This window comes from Cervus canadensis, chromosome 1 (genome assembly GCF_019320065.1).
Source record: "Cervus canadensis isolate Bull #8, Minnesota chromosome 1, ASM1932006v1, whole genome shotgun sequence".
Lineage (NCBI taxonomy): Eukaryota > Metazoa > Chordata > Mammalia > Artiodactyla > Cervidae > Cervus > Cervus canadensis.
Genome location: NC_057386.1, coordinates 124,191,904 through 124,212,250, shown reverse-complemented (window position 1 = coordinate 124,212,250; position 20,347 = coordinate 124,191,904). Strand labels below are relative to the sequence as shown.

At 40.7% G+C, this 20,347-nt stretch overlaps 1 protein-coding gene across 2 annotated transcripts in view; it reads left to right on the top strand.

The window, feature by feature from the left end:
* Window positions 1-20,347, top strand: part of IFT81 (intraflagellar transport 81) — a 209,636-nt gene that overhangs the window by 108,591 nt on the left and 80,698 nt on the right. The window contains exons 3-7 of one of the 2 annotated variants that reach the window (XM_043441060.1): window positions 9,480-9,727; window positions 14,860-15,024; window positions 15,553-15,656; window positions 16,205-16,385; window positions 18,744-18,833. In XM_043441060.1, the coding sequence (XP_043296995.1) occupies window positions 14,881-15,024; window positions 15,553-15,656; window positions 16,205-16,385; window positions 18,744-18,833 (519 nt within the window). In that variant the 5' untranslated portion in view covers window positions 9,480-9,727; window positions 14,860-14,880. Of the gene's footprint in view, window positions 1-9,479; window positions 9,728-9,823; window positions 9,961-14,859; window positions 15,025-15,552; window positions 15,657-16,204; window positions 16,386-18,743; window positions 18,834-20,347 lie in introns of those variants that run through there. The other variant, XM_043441068.1, reaches the window with a different exon arrangement.

Below are 20,347 nucleotides of genomic sequence, written 5' to 3'. Positions count from 1 at the left end.
ATGACACTGTACTTGTTCTGGGCCTCAGCTTTAAGAGGCCTGGTGGCTTTCATTTTTATGCCCCTACTATATAGCTGCCATGTAAAGAAACCCAGGTTAGACCACTGAATGATGAGGGACCACAAGGAGAAAGAGAAAGTCCACTTGAGGGAGAAATGGTAGCCAGCATTGAGGCCCCAGAAGGAATGGAAACCATATTGGATGTTTCAGCCTCCTCCCAGCTGAACTCAGTAAGGTGGTGACCCCAGGAGATACTACATGAAGCAGAAGAACTGCCCAGCTGAGCCCAGCTGACCCACAGACTTGTCGGGGGGAAAGGTGTTGTTTTTAAGCCAATAAATTTGGAGTGGTTTGTTATGCAGCAAATAATATTTCTGACCAAAGCAGCATTTACCCTTATTCTGTGTGATATTTTCTATTCCACTTCATTTCAGTTTTTTAAAATTTTAATCAAGACCCATTAACCCAGGTTTACCTGGTGGTCCAATGGTAAGAATCTGCCTCACCATGCAGGGGGACACCCATTCCACCCCTGGTCACATACCACAGGGCAGCTAAGCCCATGTACAACAACTACTGAGCCTATGCTCTTGAGCCCAGGAACCGCAACTCCTGAGCCTATGTGCCGCAACTACTGAAGCCCACATGCCCTAGTACCCATGCTTTGCAATAGGAGAAGCCACTGCAATGAGAAGCCTGCTCACTGCAACTATAGAGTAGCCCCCTACTCTCTGCAACTAGAGAAAGCCCGCACAGCAACAAAGACCCAGCGCAGCCAAAAATAAATTTTTCTTTTTCTTAAAAAGAGCTGGGCATCCCCCTTTCTTTAAAAAAAAAAAAAAAAGACCCATTAAACTGATGTCAATACCCACTAGTAATGGGCCATAACCGACAGTCTAAAAAACACAGTGAAGGAAAATGACCCATAGATGTATCACTTTAAGTAATGGCGTCAGAAAAGGGGTCTCCCTGAAAATCTAACATCTGAGCTGTGATCTGGATGGGGAGAAGGAGCCAGGCTGGTGAAGATCTGGGGAAAGAACAACCAGGCACAAAGGTCTTGAGATGGGGACAGGTTTGGTGTGTCTGAGCAACTGGATGGAAACCAGTGGTCAGAAGAACAGGGAAAGAAGGGAAATCTAGCATGAAATCAGACCTTATACCAGGCATTCAGCCATTGAGAGCAAACACAGCAAGGAAGATGTAGGGTGATCTCCCAAGGGCCTGACTGCCCATCATTTTCTTAAAAAAATTGAAGTGAGATCCATGTAACATAAAACTAACCTTTTTAAAGGGAAAACGCAGTGGCATTTGGTACATTCACAATATTGTGCAACCACTACCCCGGTCTGTTTCCAGATTTCCATCACCCCCAAAGGAAATCCTGTCCCCAAGAAGCAGTTGCTCCACAATCTCTAGTTCCCAGCCCCTGGCGATCACCAGCCTGCATAGTGTCTCTACGGGTTTGCCTTCTCTAGATATTTCATATAAATGGAGTCATACAATAGGTGGCCTTTGGTGTCTGTAGCTTCTTTCACTGAAAGTGTTTTCAGGGTTCATCCCTGTTGCGACCTGTATCCATACTTCATGTCTTTTTGTGGCCAAATAATATTCTGCTGTGTGTTTATACCACCAGTTCTTTAGGCATCCATCCATTTGCCTGTCATTTTGATTCTATAATTCCATCTGTAGCACTCTTATAGACCTCGATTTGACGTCATCAGCCCAGAAAGAAGAAAAGGTCTTGGCAACATGAAGAAGCTTCATGCCCTGCTGCTCCTGGCCTTTTCTTGTCCCCTCCCATCAACGTTTTCCTGCATGATTCTGAGCTTTCTGATGGCCCAAAATGCAGCTTCACTGCTGGTTACCCTTAAATACTCCCCCTGAATTCTATAAATACACCAACACTCAGCTGGGAAAAAAAGAACTTGAAAGGCATCTGAAATGAAAATATACTTTTTTCCCATCATCAGCCAAGCATTTTCTCTCCATCTTCTCTCTCTCTTTGATTCCAGGATAAGCTCTTGGATTTCAAACCATTAGCCCTACCTGGGAAAGAAAAGAACTTGCTTGGCAAAGCCCTTGTAGGCAAAGAAAGCCAGACAGCGTGTTAACCCTGGTCCTCCCACACAGAAAATCCCTTTGCCTCACACAGAAAATCATTTTGCCTCAGCGGTGTGATTTATGGTCCTTCTTCCAGACTCCACTGAGCTGGTTTTGAGCCAGTTTAGCCAGGCTGGTAACAATGGCTTTGGGATCAAGCAGACTGGTGTTTGAATCTTGGCTCAGCCAGCCGCTAGCTGTGTGACCTTGGGCCCCCTATTAACTCTCCAGGACTCAATCTCCTTCGTTACAAAATGGAAAAAACAATACTATCCTTGCAAATCTATCGCGAAGGTTAAATGAGATGATGTGGGTGTGGGCAGTGTGCAGAAATGAAATTAGACCTAACTCAAGGAGATGCCTGGAACTTCAGCTGGAGAATCAGGGCAGCTTGGCCATGTGGGGGTGATTTGGTTGACCTCACAAGGCCTTTCTGCCCATCATTTTGATTGTATAATTTGCTTTATAATTCAGTCCATCTGCCCCTCCAGATCTCCACCCTGCCATTTTCTCCCTTGGGAGGCCAGTCTGCAGGGATAATCTCAAGTGGTTGCCTGCTCCTTTGGTTCCCTGTCAGGTTCAGCCAACAGGAGGCCAAGCAGAAGATCAGAGGGTGGGAGGAGACCGAGGCCAAGACTGGCTGCACCTAGAGGCTCCTCTTGAGCAACCTTCCCCCCAACACAGGGGCTGTGTTGGGCTTCTGGTACCTGGTCCCTTCTCTGGCTGCTTCAGGCTTAGAGATGCATGACTGCCTTTGTTGCTGGATGCTTGTTGGTTTCCCTAAACCCTGCCCACACCTTTATAAATAGTCCTTTGTTAAGCTCTCCGCCATTGCCCAGAATGTGCCATCTTTATCCTGCCAGGGAACTGACTGATACAGAGGTCACCCATTTTAGTTCACGTCTCAGATTTGCCAGGGGAAGTATATTGTTTGATAATCAACTGAAATCCAACTCTGAGCCCCCATTCTGTCAGTGCTGAGTCTCTCTCCCTCACACAGTTCCTGGGGGATGCCAAGGTTCTGGGTTCTTTTGCAGTGATAAAAGCCTTCGAGAATCACTTATAGTCTTTTGTCAATGGCCAATCCTGGTGACTGACTGCCAGGTCACCCACCCATCATCCTGGGGTGCCTGGTCCTTTTAGGTCCAATGGAATTGATGCTTCCATGTGAGACCTGGGATAAGGTAAGCTTAGGCCACACTGGAAGCCACCAGATGGATGATGTGGCCTCCTTGGGGTATTTCCACCTTCTTAAGAGCTGCCCCAAACTTACCACCTGTGATGCTTTCCCAATCTTCTCAGCATTTCTCTTCTCTATTCTTATTCTGAACTTCCCTGTCCACATTCACCCTGAGGACAACCAGTATAAGCTCCCCTAAAGACTTCAGACCTTTACAAAAGACGTAAGGGCAACTTCTAATTTTGGCTTGTAAAACTCAAGGTGATGCAGATTGTTTCAAGAGGAGGGGAAACAGAAGGAAGGAGTACACACATAAATTAATATTTTAATAAATTCTGACACATACATGAATTATTTAACAAAGTTCCTAACATACAGTAAGCACTGAATAAGTGATGCTATACTTATTAATTGAGTCCAGTAAGAATGTTAGGTGCCTTCTATATTTCAAGCCATAATTATAACCAAGGAACTAATATGAATTGCATATTATTTTGGCTTCTCTGCATTGCCCATTAATCTCACAAAACCCATTTTAAAAAACCATGTGACGAAAATGTCATACCAGGCATGCATTTAATAAGATCTCTGGAATCTCATCCATTCAGTTTAATGTTTCACATATGATTTACCTTTTAACCTTTTAGGAAAGCACATTCTGCTACTAAACATACCCACAAGATTAAATTGCCAGAGCAGAGACAATTTAGCCTCTCTGCAAAACTGAATAGGTTTCCATTTAAATTAATTTCTTTCATCTCCAAATAACCTAGATGGCAAAGGCATTAAATGGATAACATTAATGGATAACAGAATACCCCACTTCCGAATTTGTTCCTGTGTCTGGGTCATTTTTCTCTGGTTTAAGAGAATGAGATAAAGTGGGCAGTATGCAGAGTAGCCCCAGATGGGATAGCATCTTGAAACCTGGCATTCACTGAATACTCATGAAGAATCCAGAAATATCTCATGGTCAGGATGAAAGGTCTAAATTTAATATCCAAAACAGAAAATTGGCTTGGCTTCCCTGTACTCTGCACAGGAAAGTTCTTGTTGGAAAGTTCTGAAATGAGAAGGGGCTGGAGACATTAAGTTCATAGCACTGTCAGATTTTTATGGGGACGTTGAGGGTCTGCTGTTATCCCAAGATCTCATTTGGCCCATGCTGGAAACCTGCATTGAAGGAAGATAATTTGTTGGAAGGAAATCAGGGAGAAGGTTTACACTGATACACAAACGCCCCACAATAAGTACAGACTCGTTTCTTCCTCTTCTGGTTGTGCTTACCCAGCTTTTAAGATTTAACCACCTTCCCGGGCCACCTGAACAGGACATCTGTTGTTCTTGTTTGCACAGTATCTATACCTCTGGTAAGAAAATCCAGCCCTTTCTTTTGGGAAACTGCCCTTACCCTATCTATTACTATGTTTATCAGAGCCATAACAATTGATTCAAGGATGATCAGACACACTTAAGACCATTGAGAGTTTGCCCTGGGAATCTGCTGGAACTATGGAAGCAAAGATCCTCCCCCCATTTTTTTTTCCTGCCACACTATGTGACTTGTGGGGGAATGGCTTGTGGGATCTTAGTTCCCTGACCAAAGATCAAACCTGGGCCCTTGGCAATGAGAAGACCAGGGAATTCCCCTAAAGATTCTTTTACTGAGGTTGCTAGGTTTGAAGAATGTAAGCCTTTTGCTACTAACAGCCCATTCAGAGAAAAGTGGGAATGAGAGACAGTTAAGATGGAGTGAGAAAGAAAGTTAAGATGACATCATTGAGCTCCTAGATCAAGCCATACCTGATGGTAGTAATTTCCTTGGACTTCACAATTACATGAAATAATGACAAATCTCCGTATTTTTAATATAATATTAAACTCAGTCTTGAAAAGGCACTTGACTAGGAGCAATTTTTTCCCCTCTGAATAACCAGAGCAGAGGTGCACAACTGTTGATGGTCCTTATAGTATCTACAAGGTTAAATAAGGGAGCTAGAAGGGGCAGCTTCCAGTTTCTCTCTCATCTCCTCCACACTTCTTCCCACCTTCTCCTCCACTGGAGGCTAGTGATAATACCAAACAATAGCATTTTCTTATCAGAGGAGTTTGAGAAGCAGATTGGGAATTTTAGTGCTTTGATAGCAAGGGAAGAGTAGGTTTCAACAACAGTCTGTTTTACAACCAAAAACTCTAAAGAATCTACATCTTGGGTCCTATAGTCTGCAACCACGAGTAACCAAGAGGCCAAAATTAACAATAATTGAAAGGAAAAGACAAATCCAAGAAAGGCCACCCCTCCATTAACCCATGTCCCTGATGTGCATACCCTGCTTACCTGATTTAGCCAATGGAAGTGCTTTATCCCTGAGAGTGGAGGTATGTACATGCATGTTCATAGCAACACTGTTTATTGTAGCCAAAAAGTGGAAACAATCCAAATGTCTATAATAAACAGATAAACAGATAAACAAAAATCCATACCATGAAATGTTATTCTACCATAGAATGGAAGTACTGATATATGCTGCAATATGGATGAACCTTGAAAATATTGCAACTAAGTGAAAGAAACCAGACACAAAGAACCACATACTTTATGGTTCCATTTATATGAAATGTCCAGAAAAGACAAATCCATAGAGAAGGAAAGCAGATTAACGGTTTCCAGGGGCTGAGAAGTGGTGGGGTTTTTTTAAATTACACACTGGGAGATGATGGCTAAAGAGAATGGCGTTTCTTTCAGGGGTACTGAAAATGTTTTGGGGTTGGATAGTGGTAATGGTTGCACAACTTTGCATGTATGGTAAAAGCAATGGAATCGTATACTTAAATGAGTGGATTGTATGTATGTGGATTTTATCTTAATAAGCTATTAAAAAGAGAGAGAGAGGGTCAGGGTAGGAGCAGGAATCTTTCAGAGAGGCTGTCTCATGTGACTGAGACTTCCTTTCACCTATTAAAAATGTCAACTATAGTTCAGCCAAATGGCATCTTCTTTTACAAGGAAGACTCAATATAGAACCTAAGGGGAAAAAAAAAAGAATACATGTGGGTGGCTTAACTTGGGATATAATCAGCAATGCCTTCACAGTTGTGAAATTATTGCTGATAGGTTCTTCTTGGATCCCTCAATGAATCTTTTTATCTTAAATGAATCAAGGGATGGTTGCAAAATCTTCCTTTGTCCTGTGTGTGGGCCTGATAGATAGGCGGGGACCCAACCTGTGCAAGGCCACTGTCTGCCTGTCTTCTTTGCTTCTAGTTGGAATATAAACTTCTCAGTATATGGATCCCAGGCAGCATGCAGACTGGCTTCAAATTCTTTCCTGTGTTTCAAAGCAATCACATTAAGTATAAAATCAATTCAAGTTTGAGTACAAAGAGTAGATTCCATTGCTCACTTGAATTTACACAGGATTGCATTCTTTTTAAATATCATTTTATTTATTTATTTTTATTTATTGTCTGGGCTGGGTTTTCGTTGCCACGTGGGCTTTTCTCGAGTTGTGGCAAGCCTGGTATGAGGGCTTCTCATGGGGGTGGCTTCTCTTGTTGCGAAGCACGGGCTCTAGGACCTGTTGGCTTCAGTAGTTATGGTCCCTGGACTCTGCAGCACAGGTTCAACAGTTGTGGCACACAGGTTTACTTGCCCTGCGGCATGTGGGATCTTCCTGGACCAGGGACCAAACCCGTATCTCCTGAATTGGCAGGCAGGATTCTTTACCACTGAGGCACCAGGGAAGCCCAGGATTGCATTCTTATAACTGAAATGTATAGTGTTTTCATAATAGCAGCAACAGGCAGAGAAGGAACTAAAAACTACTGGAAAAGCCACTCATCTTTGTATAACCTACATCTGTAGACTACAGAAAGAGCAAATATAACCGTATCTTTTTTAAAAAGAAAGGTGGAGGCCGGGGGCAGGTAAGATGTCCTTATCTTGGGCTTGCCAGGTGGCACAGCGGTAAAGAATCCACCTACTAATGTAGGAACCTTGAGTTCGACCTCTGGGTTGGGAAGATCCAACCCAGAAGGAAATGGCAATCCACTCCAGTACTCTTGCCAGGGTAATCCCATGGACAGAGGAGCCTGGTAGGCTACAGTTCCATGGGGTCGCAAAGAGTTGGACACGACTGAGCAACTGAGCATGCATGCATGTACTCATCTCTTCTAATATCAGGCACTGTTCTAATCTCAATACCCATATCAACTCACTTAATCTTCACATCAACTCTTTTAGGAAAGTATTATTATGGCCACATTTTATAGATGAGGAAATGGAATCTCAAGTGAAGCCATACAATGGCAATCCAAGCTCCAAATTCAGGTAGCCAGGAAAATCTCCTAACATACCCAATAGGGTCAAGTAATTACATCATCCCTTGTATGCATCTTTTGGGCTTCTCAGGTGGTGCAGTGGTAAAAAGAATCTACCTGCCAGTGCAGGAGGTGTAGGAGACATGGGTTTGATCCCTGGGTTGGAAAGATCCTCTAGAGAAGGAAATGGCAACCCGATCCAGTATTCTTGCCTGGGAAATCTCACAGACAGAGGAGCCTGAAGGGCTATAGTCCATGGGGTTGCAAAGACATGACAATGGCATGCATCTTTTATTGTTGTTTAACCATCCAGAGTTAACTTTTCAAGGTTAACTGTCCAGAGTTAGCTTTTCAAGGTTTTCAGTGTTGCCTTCTCCAACTAGTCTTGAGCATCTGTGAGCTGGGACCTGTCTTAATTTCTCTCCAAGTGCCCTGCAGCCAGTGATGTACCCATCTTGGAATGTTCTATTCCCTCTGCCCCAAAAAACCTCTCCCCTTTCTTGTTTGGCTAGTTTTTACTGACCCTTAAACATCTTTTTGTCTGATGGAACCTCTCCTGACAGTACAATCCCTTCAGCTCCAAATAAACTTGAGATCCTTCATTTGGACTCTCCCACCATTGGATCCTTCTTTATAGCATTTATTGTTGTTGTATTGGTGTTGCCCATTCAACTGTCAGTCTTCCTGCATAGACTGTCAGCTCCATGAAGTCAGGGGCCAGGTAATTCCCTGCCCTCCACTGCATCCCCAGCAGCCAGCACAGAGCACGGCATACAGGAGATGCCTAATATGGAATTTGTTTCGTTTTGCTTTATTTTGTAAGTCTGATGCTAAATCCATAGTTGGTTTCTTCCAAGATGTTTGAGCAGGCTACTAAGTTTTCAGAGTGTGAGGAGTTTCATTTTTTTTCTTCTTGTTTCTTCACTGCCAGCTGACATCACGAAGTACAGTGGTGTCCACTCTGATAGGAGCAGTTCAGAATACCATTCACTGACTAAGTTCTCTCCTAACACTAGTTAATAAAATCCTAGGGTTCTGTCTGCTTCTGTAGACTTCCTGGCCTCCTCTGTGATCTGAGCACTAAGATCTCCTCTTGCCTATCTCATAGAATGTGACCTCCTTGGAAAGGTAAGGAGGACTTTATTCATTTTTGCAGGTGCCTAAAAATAGGCTCTCAGAAACCAAAGAGCCTTAGGCCATTTACTTTTTTTTTTTTTTGTCTCTCTCCATATTAAAGAAATTTTGGAAGAAAAAAATTAATTCCCAATACAGGTTATGTGGCCCAATAATGTGACAAAGAAGTAGAAATCTCTATGATGAATGTATCTTTTGTTAATCCCACTGGAGACTCTACAATTATTCCATGTATAACCCAATTCGGAGATATTTATGTCAAAAACCTAAATTTGAAGCCCAGGCCAAATGCTTCCTCAACCCAAATCCTGTTGGCCCTGCCTCAAGGAAGTCATCACCAGATGTTTGGTGAAGGAAGGAGGGAAGGCAGGAAAGAGGGAACGAGGAACGAGGGAAAGGGCACAGGAATTTAAAATGTGTTAATAATGAAGAGGGGCTTCCCTGATGCTTCAGGAATAAAGACCCTGCCTGCCCATGAGGAGACGTTGGTTCGATCCCTGGGTCGGGAAGATACTCTGGAGAAGGCGATGGCAACCCACTCCAGGATTCTTGTCTGGGAAATGCCATGGACAGAGCCTGTCCATAGCGTCGCAGCCCATAGTGTCCAGTCCATAGAGTTGCAGAGTCCGCAAGACTTACGGACTAAACAACATAATAATAATGAAAAGAGTATTTCGTAAACTGCAAACTGGAGGACATTTACGAAAGTTTATTGCCACCGTAACAACCCCCAATTCTCTAGGCTGTCTGCAGTGGCTCAGAACCTGCGAACCAATTTGAACGTGGTCCCACACTCTCCGCCTTTCGTATCCAGAGCCTTGGTTTCACTGCGCGCGCCCGCCAGGGGCCTCGCGGAAACGCGCCAACCCATCCCTCCGGAAGTGACGTGTCCACGGCCTAGCAACCGTTGCCAAGGAGTTCGTCTCTAGGAACCCACTAGAGCCTGGATGCCTCGTGTGGGGTAAAGTGGTTTCGTGAGGAGAATTTGAGGTAACGTCGCCAAGTCGCGGTCGGAAACTCCCCTGAACCCCGGAATAGAAGAGAACTCCCTCCCCCTCCCCTTCCGCTTCCCAGTGCGGCACCTCGAGAGTGGAGGGAGGGGTCGCAGCAGTTAAACCCCCCACTTCGGGGGTCAGTTCCCGTGGGGCCTCGCAATGATCCAGGCGGCTCCCCAACAAGATGAACCGTAGGGGAGCCCAGAGCAGCCCTCGCTAGGTGCCTGGGTCAGACTTGGGGTACTCTGTCCCCTCTCCCGAGCCCCAGGGGCGGGAAGCTACGGGGGAACTATTTTGGGGCATCTTAGGAGGCTTGTGCCAGCCTGGGACCCGGATAGCGCCGCTTCTGTTCCGAGTTGTGCCAGATAAACGCCTGTCCTGGTTTTAATTCTCCCCCACCCCCTCGGGTTCTTATGTGGGTGAGTGCTTGTGAATTAGTGAGGCGACTTTCCGCTGGAACAGGGAGAGTAATTGCTTTTGCTAATTTTAGAGCGGAGAACCCACTGGGCATAGACAACCTACCTATTCAGTATATCTTCGTCCTTAGCGGGTGACCATCTGAAAGGTGGTGGGCAGCTAGGAGTGAAAATCAACTGGTTTCTTTTCCTCTCCTAGTAACGTTTTATGCGTTTATCCTAGTATTTTGGGTTTTGGAAGGGAAAAAAAGAATATATGTGTGTATATGTTATGTTTTATATACATACAATTTTTACATATATATATTTTCTAAAGAATGAAAAATTGAGTATATCCGTGTGTGAAGGTTGTGACGTGAACTTTTACTTAATATACTTTACACAGTGGAAAATTTGCATCTCCAGTGTGGATTTTTATTTATCTAAAGGTTTTCCTTTTATAACTTAAAGGAAACCTTAAAATTTTAAACCACATTGGTTATCTTTTTTTACTATGTTTTGGCTTATTTTTCAAAAATAATATAATCATTCACTCATAATTTTATCATAATTATGAGAAAATGATAATACTTTTACATTTTGATGTTTTCTAAGTATCCAACTGTACCTACCCAATTTAAAAAATCTGTTTCAGAGCAAGATGCATGCAACTCCAACTAATGTCTTAAGTAAATTAGCATCTCTTCATTTCATGGTTAAAAACTATTAGGGAACACTGAAATATTTTTTTCCTTATTTCTTTTTTTTTTGGCAGTTCACTGTTAAATTCATTTTTAAAAACTGCTACTCTAAAAAAACTGCCTGTCTGCAAATTTCTACCACTTTTCCCCATACTAAACACATGATGTCTGCATGCAAGAAACACTAGGAGCCATGGTTAAGCTATTTCAGCCATTAAATAATCAGATAATCAATTTTAAAAAGTTATAATCTTCCTCACTGCCACCTTGTTTAGGCTTATGTTTATTTTCTGGCCTTGGGCCTGTGAACAAATTCATTCTAGTGGAAGAAGTCGCTGTTTTATATGTGATATTCAAAGATAGAATTAGGCACAGATATGTCCTCAGGTGGGCTTCCTGGTGGCTCAGAGGTAAAGAATCCATCTGCCAATGCAGGAGACTTGAATTTGATCTCTGGGTTGGGAAGATCCCCTGGAGAAGAAAATGGCAACCCACTCCAGTATTCTTGCCTGGGCTTGAACAGGGCTTGAAAAATGGTAAGGTTTTGCACCTCTGGAGATAGGGGAAAGGGGAAACAGCCCTAGGCAGAAAAAACAGCATCATGTTGAAGGCAACATGATGGAAACAGCATCATATGAAGGCAAAGATGGAAAAACTATGTAGAGAGTATTGCTTATTTTAGTCAGCTGAAGTTTGAAAGGATGTAAGGTAACAATTTGGAAACAAAACTGAGGAATGCTAAATTGAGCTTGGGCTTCCCAGGTGGCGCTAGTGGTAAAGAACCTGCCTGTCAGTGCTGGAGAAGAAAGAGATGTAGTTTTGATCTCTGGGTCAGGAGGATCAGAGGAAGGCATGGCAACCCACTCCAGTATTCTTGCCTGGAGAATTCCATGGATGGAGGACCCTGGTGGGCTACAGTCTATAGGGTCACAAAGAGTTGGACACAACCGAAGTGACTTCAGTCAGTTCAGTTCAGTTGCTCAGTTGTGCCCAACTCTGCAACCCCATGGATCACAGCACACCAGGCTTCCCTGTTCATCACAAACTCCCAGAGCTTGTTCAAACTCATGTCCATCGAGTCAGTGATGCCATCCAACCATCTCATCTTCTGTTGTCCCCTTCTCCTCCCGCCTTTGATCTTTCCCAGCATCAGGATCTTTCCCACTGATTCAGTTCTTTACATCAGGTGGCCCAAGTATTGCAGTTTCAGCTTCAGCATCAGTCCTTCCAGTGAATATTCAGGACTGATTTCCTTTAGGATTAACTGATTTTATCTCCTTGCAGTCCAGGGGACTCTCAAGAGTCTTCTCCAACACCACAGTTCAAAAGCATCAGTTATTTGGCACTCAACTTTCTTTATAGTCCAGCTCTCACATCCATACTTGACTACTGGAAAAACCATAGCTTTGACTAGATGGACCTTTGTTGGCAAAGTAATGTCTCTGCTTTTTAATATGCTGTCTAGGTTGGTCATAGCTTTTCTTCCAAGGAGCAAGCATCTTTTAATTTCATGGCTGCAGTCACCATCTGCAAGGATTTTGGAGCCCCCGAAAAATAGTCTCTCACTGTTTCCATTGTTTCCCCATCTGTTTGCCATGAAGTGATGGGACTGGATGCCATGACCTTACTTTTCTGAATGTTGAGTTTCAAGCCAGCTTTTTCACTCTCCTCTTTCACTTTCATCCAGAGGCTCTTTAGTTCTTCTTCACTTTCTGCCATAAGGGTGGTGTCATCTGCATATCTGAGGTTATTGATATTTCTCCCAATAATCTTGATTCCAGTTTGTGCTTCACCCAGCCTGGCATTTTGCATGATGTACTCTGCATATAAGTTAAATAAGCAGGTGACAGTATACAGCCTTGACATACGCCTTTCCTGATTTGGAATCAGTCTGTTGTTCCATGTCCAGTTCTAACTGTTGCTTCTTGACCTGCATACAGATTTCTCAGGAGGCAGGTAAGGTAGTCTAGTATTCCTATCTCTTTAAGAATTTTCCACAGTTTGTTGTGATCCACACAGTCAAAGGCTTTGGCATAGTCAATAAAGCAGAATTAGATGTTTTTCTATAATTCTCTTGCTTTTTCCATGATCCAGAGGATGCTGGCAATTTGCTCTCTGGTTCCTCTGCCTTTTTTAAATCCAGTTTGAACCTCTGGAAGTTCCCGGTTCATGTACTGTTGAAGCTTGGCTTGGAGAATTTTGAGTATTACTTTGCTAGCGCGTGAGATGAGAGCAATTGTGCAGTACTTTGAACATTCTTTGGCATTGCCTTTCTTTGGGATTGGACTGAAAACTGACCTTTTCCAGTCCTGTGGCCACTGCTGGCATATTTTTTTTCAAATTTGCTGGCATATTGAGTGCAGCACTGTCACAGAATCATCTTTTAGGATTTGAAATAGCTCAACTGGAATTCCATCACCTCCACTAGGTTTGTTCTTAGTGATGCTTCCTAGGGCCCACTTGACTTTGCATTCCAGGATGTCTGGCTCTAGGTGAGTGATCACACCATCATGGTTATCTGGATCATGAAGATCTTTTTTGTATAGTTCTTCTGTGTATTCTTGCCACTTCTTCTTAATATCTTCTGCTTCTGTTAGGTCCGTACCATTTCTGTCCTTTTTTTTGCCCATGTTTGCATGAAGTGTTCCCTTGGTATCTTTAATTTTCTTGAAGAGATCTCTAGTTTTTCCCATTCTATTGTTTTCCTGTATTTCTGTGCATTGATCACTGAGGAAGGCTTTCTTCTCTCTCCTTGCTATTCTTTGAAACTCTGCATTCAAATGGGTATATCTTTCCTTTTCTCCTTTGCCTTTCACTTCTCTTCTTTTCTCAGCTATTTGTAAGGCCTCCTCAGACAACCATTTTGCCTTTTTGCATTTCTTTTTCTTGGGGATGGTCTTGAAGTGACTTAGCGCACAAATTGTGCTAGATGTTATGGGGGTCTCAAAACCCAAGAAGTTTGGACTTTATTGTGTAGACAATGAGAAGCCTACAAAATGATTTGGAATGGGAGAAGCAGAGATGAACAGTTGAAGGCCAAGAAAGTGAAGGCCTGAGTTACTCAAGGGTGGCAGAGTTGAGGCCTACAGGCCATGCCAAGAACATCAATGGGTGAAGAGTGCTTGGTGGAGGAAACCAAAACAAAACCAAAGAGCACATATTGTTTTGTCCCTAAGTCATGTCTGACTCTTGCATGACCCCATGGATCATAGCCCTCTAGGCTCCTCTGTCCATGGGATTTCCCAGGCAAGAATACTGGAGTGGGTAGCCATTTCCTTCTCCAGGGGATTTTCCCGACCCAGGGATTGAACCCACATCTCTTGCACTGGCAGGTGGATTCTTTACCATTGAGCTACCTGGGAAGCTCAAAGAATGCATACCTAAGGCTGAAGTTTGCAACCTCTACCCAGCTTCCCTTGTGGCTCAGCTGGTAAAGAATCCACCTGCAATGCGGGAGACCTGGGTTTGATTCTGGCCTGAAGAATTCCATGGACTATATAGTCCATGGCGTTGCAAAGAGTTGGACATAACTGAGTGACTTTCACTCACTCACCCAGCTTCAGTTGGTTGTGGCCATATACCTAGTGAGTCCCGGGTTCCCAGATCTGATTATCCAGAGAATTTGGAAACTTGGATTAATGTGGGCTTCTAATTAAAAAAAAAATTTGAAGCATGTCTACAGGCTAAGTTTTACCCCTGGGTAGAAATTGTGGAGCTGAATGGAAGAAATGTTAATGTGGTGGGTTTTATATTCACTTGTCCATGTTAATTCAGATGATTGTTATCAGATGCATATACAAAAACATGTTGTTGAATATTATCAATATGTACTGTAGCATTCCTAATAAAGTCTGCATACTCTTTCTTTCAACAAAATAACTCTTTTCACAGCATTTTGTATTCCATGTAGAATACATTCCATGCCTACTTCCTATGAACTTAATACTGACCTTCTGGTGTCTGTATTTTGTTAATACAGAATTTTTGTTTCCAATATTGAGGAATTTTTTTCCTGTATTTTTACTCTTTAGTTTAAATTATAAGACCTAATTATGAGTGATCAAATCAAATTCATCGTGGACAATCTCAATAAGGAACCTTTTAGGAAGAACTATAATTTAATCACATTTGATTCCCTGGAGCCAATGCAACTATTACAAGTTCTCAATGATGTTCTGGCTGAGATTGACCCAAAGGTAAGAGTTTTCTTTTTCTCTGTGATGAAAAGGGTGGCAAAAAAGCAAGTTTCTGCCACTAAATATCTGTGACTTTGGGGCAAATTATTTAACCTCTCTGGGCCTAGTTTTCCATTCCTATAAAGTGATAGTAGATGATCTTTAAGATTTCTCTACTAGCTCAAAAATTAAATTACCTCCTTGTACCTTACTTAGAAATTATTTGTGCATTTCCAAACATAAATAAATTTGGTCCTGGAATGAAAATGCTTTTACAAAAGGTTTTATTGTGTTGCAAGTTAGCTCATGTTTCTTATACACTGGTCTTTTCCACTGGAGACTTTTTTAAGCTTGGCATTCTTAGTATGAATCCTGATCTAGCTTGTATGTACCCTCCTTTGGAATCTGGAAGACTCCATACTTAATCTGTTTTATGAAGAAACCATTGTGACTGTTACACTCTAGCAGAACAATTTTGACAGTGAGTTTCAATATTGTACTTTGTTATATTTGTAATAATAACATTTTTTCAATTTCTTCATTTGTTAGCAAGTTGTTGATATCAGAGAGGAGATGCCAGAGCAAACAGCCAAAAGGATGTTGAGCCTTCTTGGTATCCTTAAATACAAACCTCCAGGAAATGCTACAGACATGTAAGAATCTGATCAAGTGTTGCTTTCTTAGAGCTGTACTTTAATATCCAAACCTTCATAGTCATTCTTTCTGGCAATACTTATTTTCCCTAAGTCAGTGGCCTCACAAAATCACTGAATTTCAAAATAATCTTGATTTTTTTAATGTAATTTTGTCAAGTAGGAGTCTTAAGTGAGTCAGTTCTCTCTCTTAATCAAAAAAGTCAGGCAAATCCATGTTTCTATTTTATCATTTATCTGCCATCCCATACAAAAGCTACAATTTAAGCCTGTCCAGTCAGTGAAGTGAAGTATTAGGACTGACCAGTTAATGGTTCCAAAACAACCTCCTCATATATTCCAGTGATGTATTAAGGGCCTAATTTTATGATTATTGTCAACGTGCAGACTTACTTTAGAATAGCCTTGGTTTTATCTTTTTTAAATAGTCATGGAAAAGTGTAAATTGGATTTGAGCAAACGTTAACTCTTTTCAAGGTTTACTTATAAGCCTCTGTGTGTGTGCGTGTGTGTGTGTGTGTGTGTGTGTGTGTATTTTCTTTTTATAGGAGTACCTTTCGTCAGGGTCTGGTGATTGGAAGTAAACCTGTACTTTACCCAGTGCTCCACTGGCTTCTTCAGAGAACTAATGAACTGAAGAAAAGAGCATATTTAGCTCGTTTTTTAATAAAACTTGAGGTACCAAGTGAGTTTCTCCAGGATGAAACCGTGGCTGATACCAATAAACAGGTATACAATATATAGATGGTATTTTTAAGCTATATGTAATGGGTTTCAAGGTTTCAAATATATGTTAATCTCACTTTAGTTTATTTGCTGTTTCTGTATTTCCATTGGAACCAAAAGGATAAATTGTTATCAATAATTTTCACCTATAATCACTCTATGAAAATATTGACTTCTGAACACCAGTACCTTTTTGGTGATAGAGCATGTGGATAGAAAAAATCCTGAAATTAGGATTTTAGAATAATTTACTACTTAGGAATTGTGCGTAGTTAAATGAACTTTTTGACCGACTCAGTACCATGAGGGTGGGGGTTCAATAAAGGGTATGTGGACTTTCTTTGTACTGTTGCTTACAACTGAATCTGCCATTACCTCAAAAGTTTAACTAAAATTTATAAATGTCCTTAAATGAATAAATACATGTGGATTTTTAAAAAAAAAAAAAGAATTATGGGTAGATAGGATCCTGGGCTTGGAACTGCAGAATACTTTGTTAATTAATTAGTTAGGTGACTATATAATTTGTCATCCAAATTAGAGAGAAGGGTGGTTATCATAATAATTACACTAGAGCAAAAGGTATAAATTGGCACTATACCAGGTGGATTGGGACTTGTGAGCACCTTCAAAAATTGTGTGTAGGCAAAGAAGCCAAGCTTATGATCTCAAAGGATGTCCTAATCAGGCAGAAGGTAGAGAAAGAACCAGGAATTTGCAATTTCAGTGTACTTTCCTCACCAGAGTTTTGATATAATATTGGGTTTCTGGCCTTAAGATATTAAAGCTCTTAACTATACAGGATTTTGGCTGGTCTGGCTCCTGGTCCTGGGATTTCAAAGCATGTTGCTGACTGAAGACTGTCAAAACCACTCTATGGAAATAGACTATGGAAATTCGAGAATTTAGGCTTGAGATTGCAAAGAACTTTGATTTAAAAGAAAAAATTTGCTTCTCTTTAGCATTTGTACTTTTGTTTTATAGTGGGTCTTGAGACCAATTTGTGCCAGTTTGTTGTGAATTTTAATAGTTTGTCAATCTGTCTCTCCCAGTAGATTTATGAGATCTCTAAGGACAGGTATCATGTCTTAGCCATCTTTGTTTTCCTCCAGGATTTTGTAGGGTTGCTTCTGTATGGTATGGGCTCAAAATTTGGGTTGAATTGAAACAATCTACTAAATGTTTTTATCCATATATTTTGTCATTTTGGGTACCCATGACAGTCACTCAAAATAGAGTCAGTATTGATCTCTTAAGACATTTCAAGGGTTGAAAGGTTTATGCAAATAATTATGTCAAATAATACAGTAGACGCCTTGAGAAGGCACAGCACCATTGCAGCCCTTACCTTTGAAGGCTTTACGCAATGTGAGCAATAGAGAGTGTACACGTGAACTATTTCCTCCTCCTTCCCCTCCCCTATCAATAAATTTGATAGAAACTAATTCCTCTGAAGGAAGCTTATTGATAGTTTTTATCAAACATACCCAACTAATTATTAATGGAAGAATTAATAATACTAAAGACATATTTGTTCTTGAAGCATGTTTGAAGTGTATGTGTGAAATGATTTACATGTTTAGCCAGTCTTAGTGGAGAAGCTAATAAAAAATTCACATTGTCTTTCTAAATGAAGAGTTTTAGAATGATTGATTTATAGACTTGCAGAATATATGTCAAGAAAAAAATATTAATTTTCTGTCATTATCCACAAAAAAAACCTATTTTAAAAAATTTTGGGGTAAGAGTTGTGACTTTTTTTATTCCTTTAACTGCTTTTTTATTGAACACCTGTATCGGTTAAGTACTATTCTAGGCCCTAGGGATAGAGAAGCCTCCACAAGTAATATGATTCTTGTCCTCCTGACTCTCAGTGTCCAAAGGTGGAGACAGATAAGTAGCTAGCAGTTATACGTTTATATGATATTTACTCTGATATCATGGTACTCATATAGAATAGATACAGGGCTAGAGAAGGCTGCTTTGGGGACGCTGAGATCTGAAGGATGAGTAAGTTATCCAGGAAAGGAATGAGGGAGTCATAGAGTGTTCTCAGACAGAATAGGGTGTGTAAAGTGAAGGTGGATGGAATAGGGTGTGTAAAGTGAAGGTGGACTATACCAGGAATTTAAAGATCAACATAGCTAGCATATGGAGTGTTGGTTAGGAAAGTAATCAGGGAAGTCTTTAGAGGCCAGATTATATACACCAACATTTTTGTGTCCTGTATGAATGTTTAAGGATATATTTTAATGCTGTTCTATACTGATTAAATAATGACTATAAGTTAATAGATGACCTGATTAAGGAAACCTACTGGATCTTGTCATTAGTTTATAATTTTTTAACTTGTTCTTCTAGTATGAAGATTTGATGGAAGCCTTTAAAACTTTGCATAAAGAATGTGAGCAGCTCAAGACATCTGGATTTTCTACAGCAGAAATAAGAAGGGTAAAGAAAAAACAATAATGATTTTGGTGGGGATTTGAATTAAATTCAGAATGTCTTAAGACTATAGAAACTAATGATAGCAAATGGCAAATTTTCTTTTGTAGGACCTTTGCTGATTCTTTACCGAAGACATTAATGAGGCCAGGGTTAACTCATAGTTAATTCTTATGTACTATTGATATATAGAGCACTTTGTCGTTGTTCAGGCACTAAGCCATGTCCAACTTTTTTGCAACCCCATGGACCAGAGCCTACCAGACTCCTCTGTCCATGAAATTTCCCAACCAAGAATACTGGAGTGGATTGCCATGTGCTCTTCCTGGGGATCTTTCCAAGCCATGGATCAAACCCAAGTCTCCTGCATTGGCAGGCAGATTCTTTACCACTGAGTCACCAGGGAAGCCCATATAGATCACTACCATGGATTAAAAGTAATTATGTTTTGGGTCTTTATCTAATATATATGTGTATACACACACACACACACACATATATAAAGTCTATGTTATAGAAGAAAGAAAAATAGAAGGAAAAAAATCTAATTGTTAACATTTGTTGCACTATATCCTTTCAGATTTTGTGTATGTGTGTGTGTGTATATATTTGGGATCACACTATACATAATTATTTGTATCTTGTTTTTTTAATCATTGCATTGTGAATATATTCCCATTGTTATCTTTCTGCAATGTGATTTTCAGTGAGTAAATAGTATTCTATGGTACGGATAGTTTTACAGTTTTGGTGTTTTGTTTTCATATTTTGCTATTATAGATAATACTATGATCATCTTCTACATAAATTTATTTTGGGCTATCTGTGATTATTTCCTTAGAATAAATTTCTAGAAGTAGAAAGCATTTGAGGACTTTTATGTCTTTCTTGATGCATGTTATTTAGTGTTCTCCAAAAAATATTTTTGTATTCTCACCAGACATATAAATTCTTTCTTTAAAAAATTGCTAATTCTCGCTTTCTTGAATTTTATATTTTTAGAAATAACATCTTTATCTTCTCAAACAAGAATCATTGGAAGTTGCTTCCTCAGGGAGGCCCTTCCCTGATTCTCTAGATAGATTAGTTCACCCCAGTTCTTTTTGTTTGTTTTTTTTTTTTTTCTCTTTTTGTTTTATAACACTCATTGTACTTACGATTATTTTAGTGTCTGTCTTCCCAGACATTTTAAACTCTGTGAGGGTGAGGACCATGTCTATATATCTTATCTATGACAATATCCCCAGTGTCTATCCCCAGTCCCCTGCATGTAGTAGGTCTCCAATAAGAGTTTGTTGAATGTATTAGAAATGAAAGATGAAGTCACATCTAATAGAAAAGAAAGACCCGTGAGTAGATACTTATCACAAAGTATAGAGTAAAGGTGATAGATACCCATCTACTGTTCCTCCATTATGCCATGCGAGTAAACAGAAATGATAAAATAACCCAGAGTCTGTGATTTTAATTTTATTAATTATTACCAGAGTGTTTTTGAACATATTCTTTGTAAGGAAATA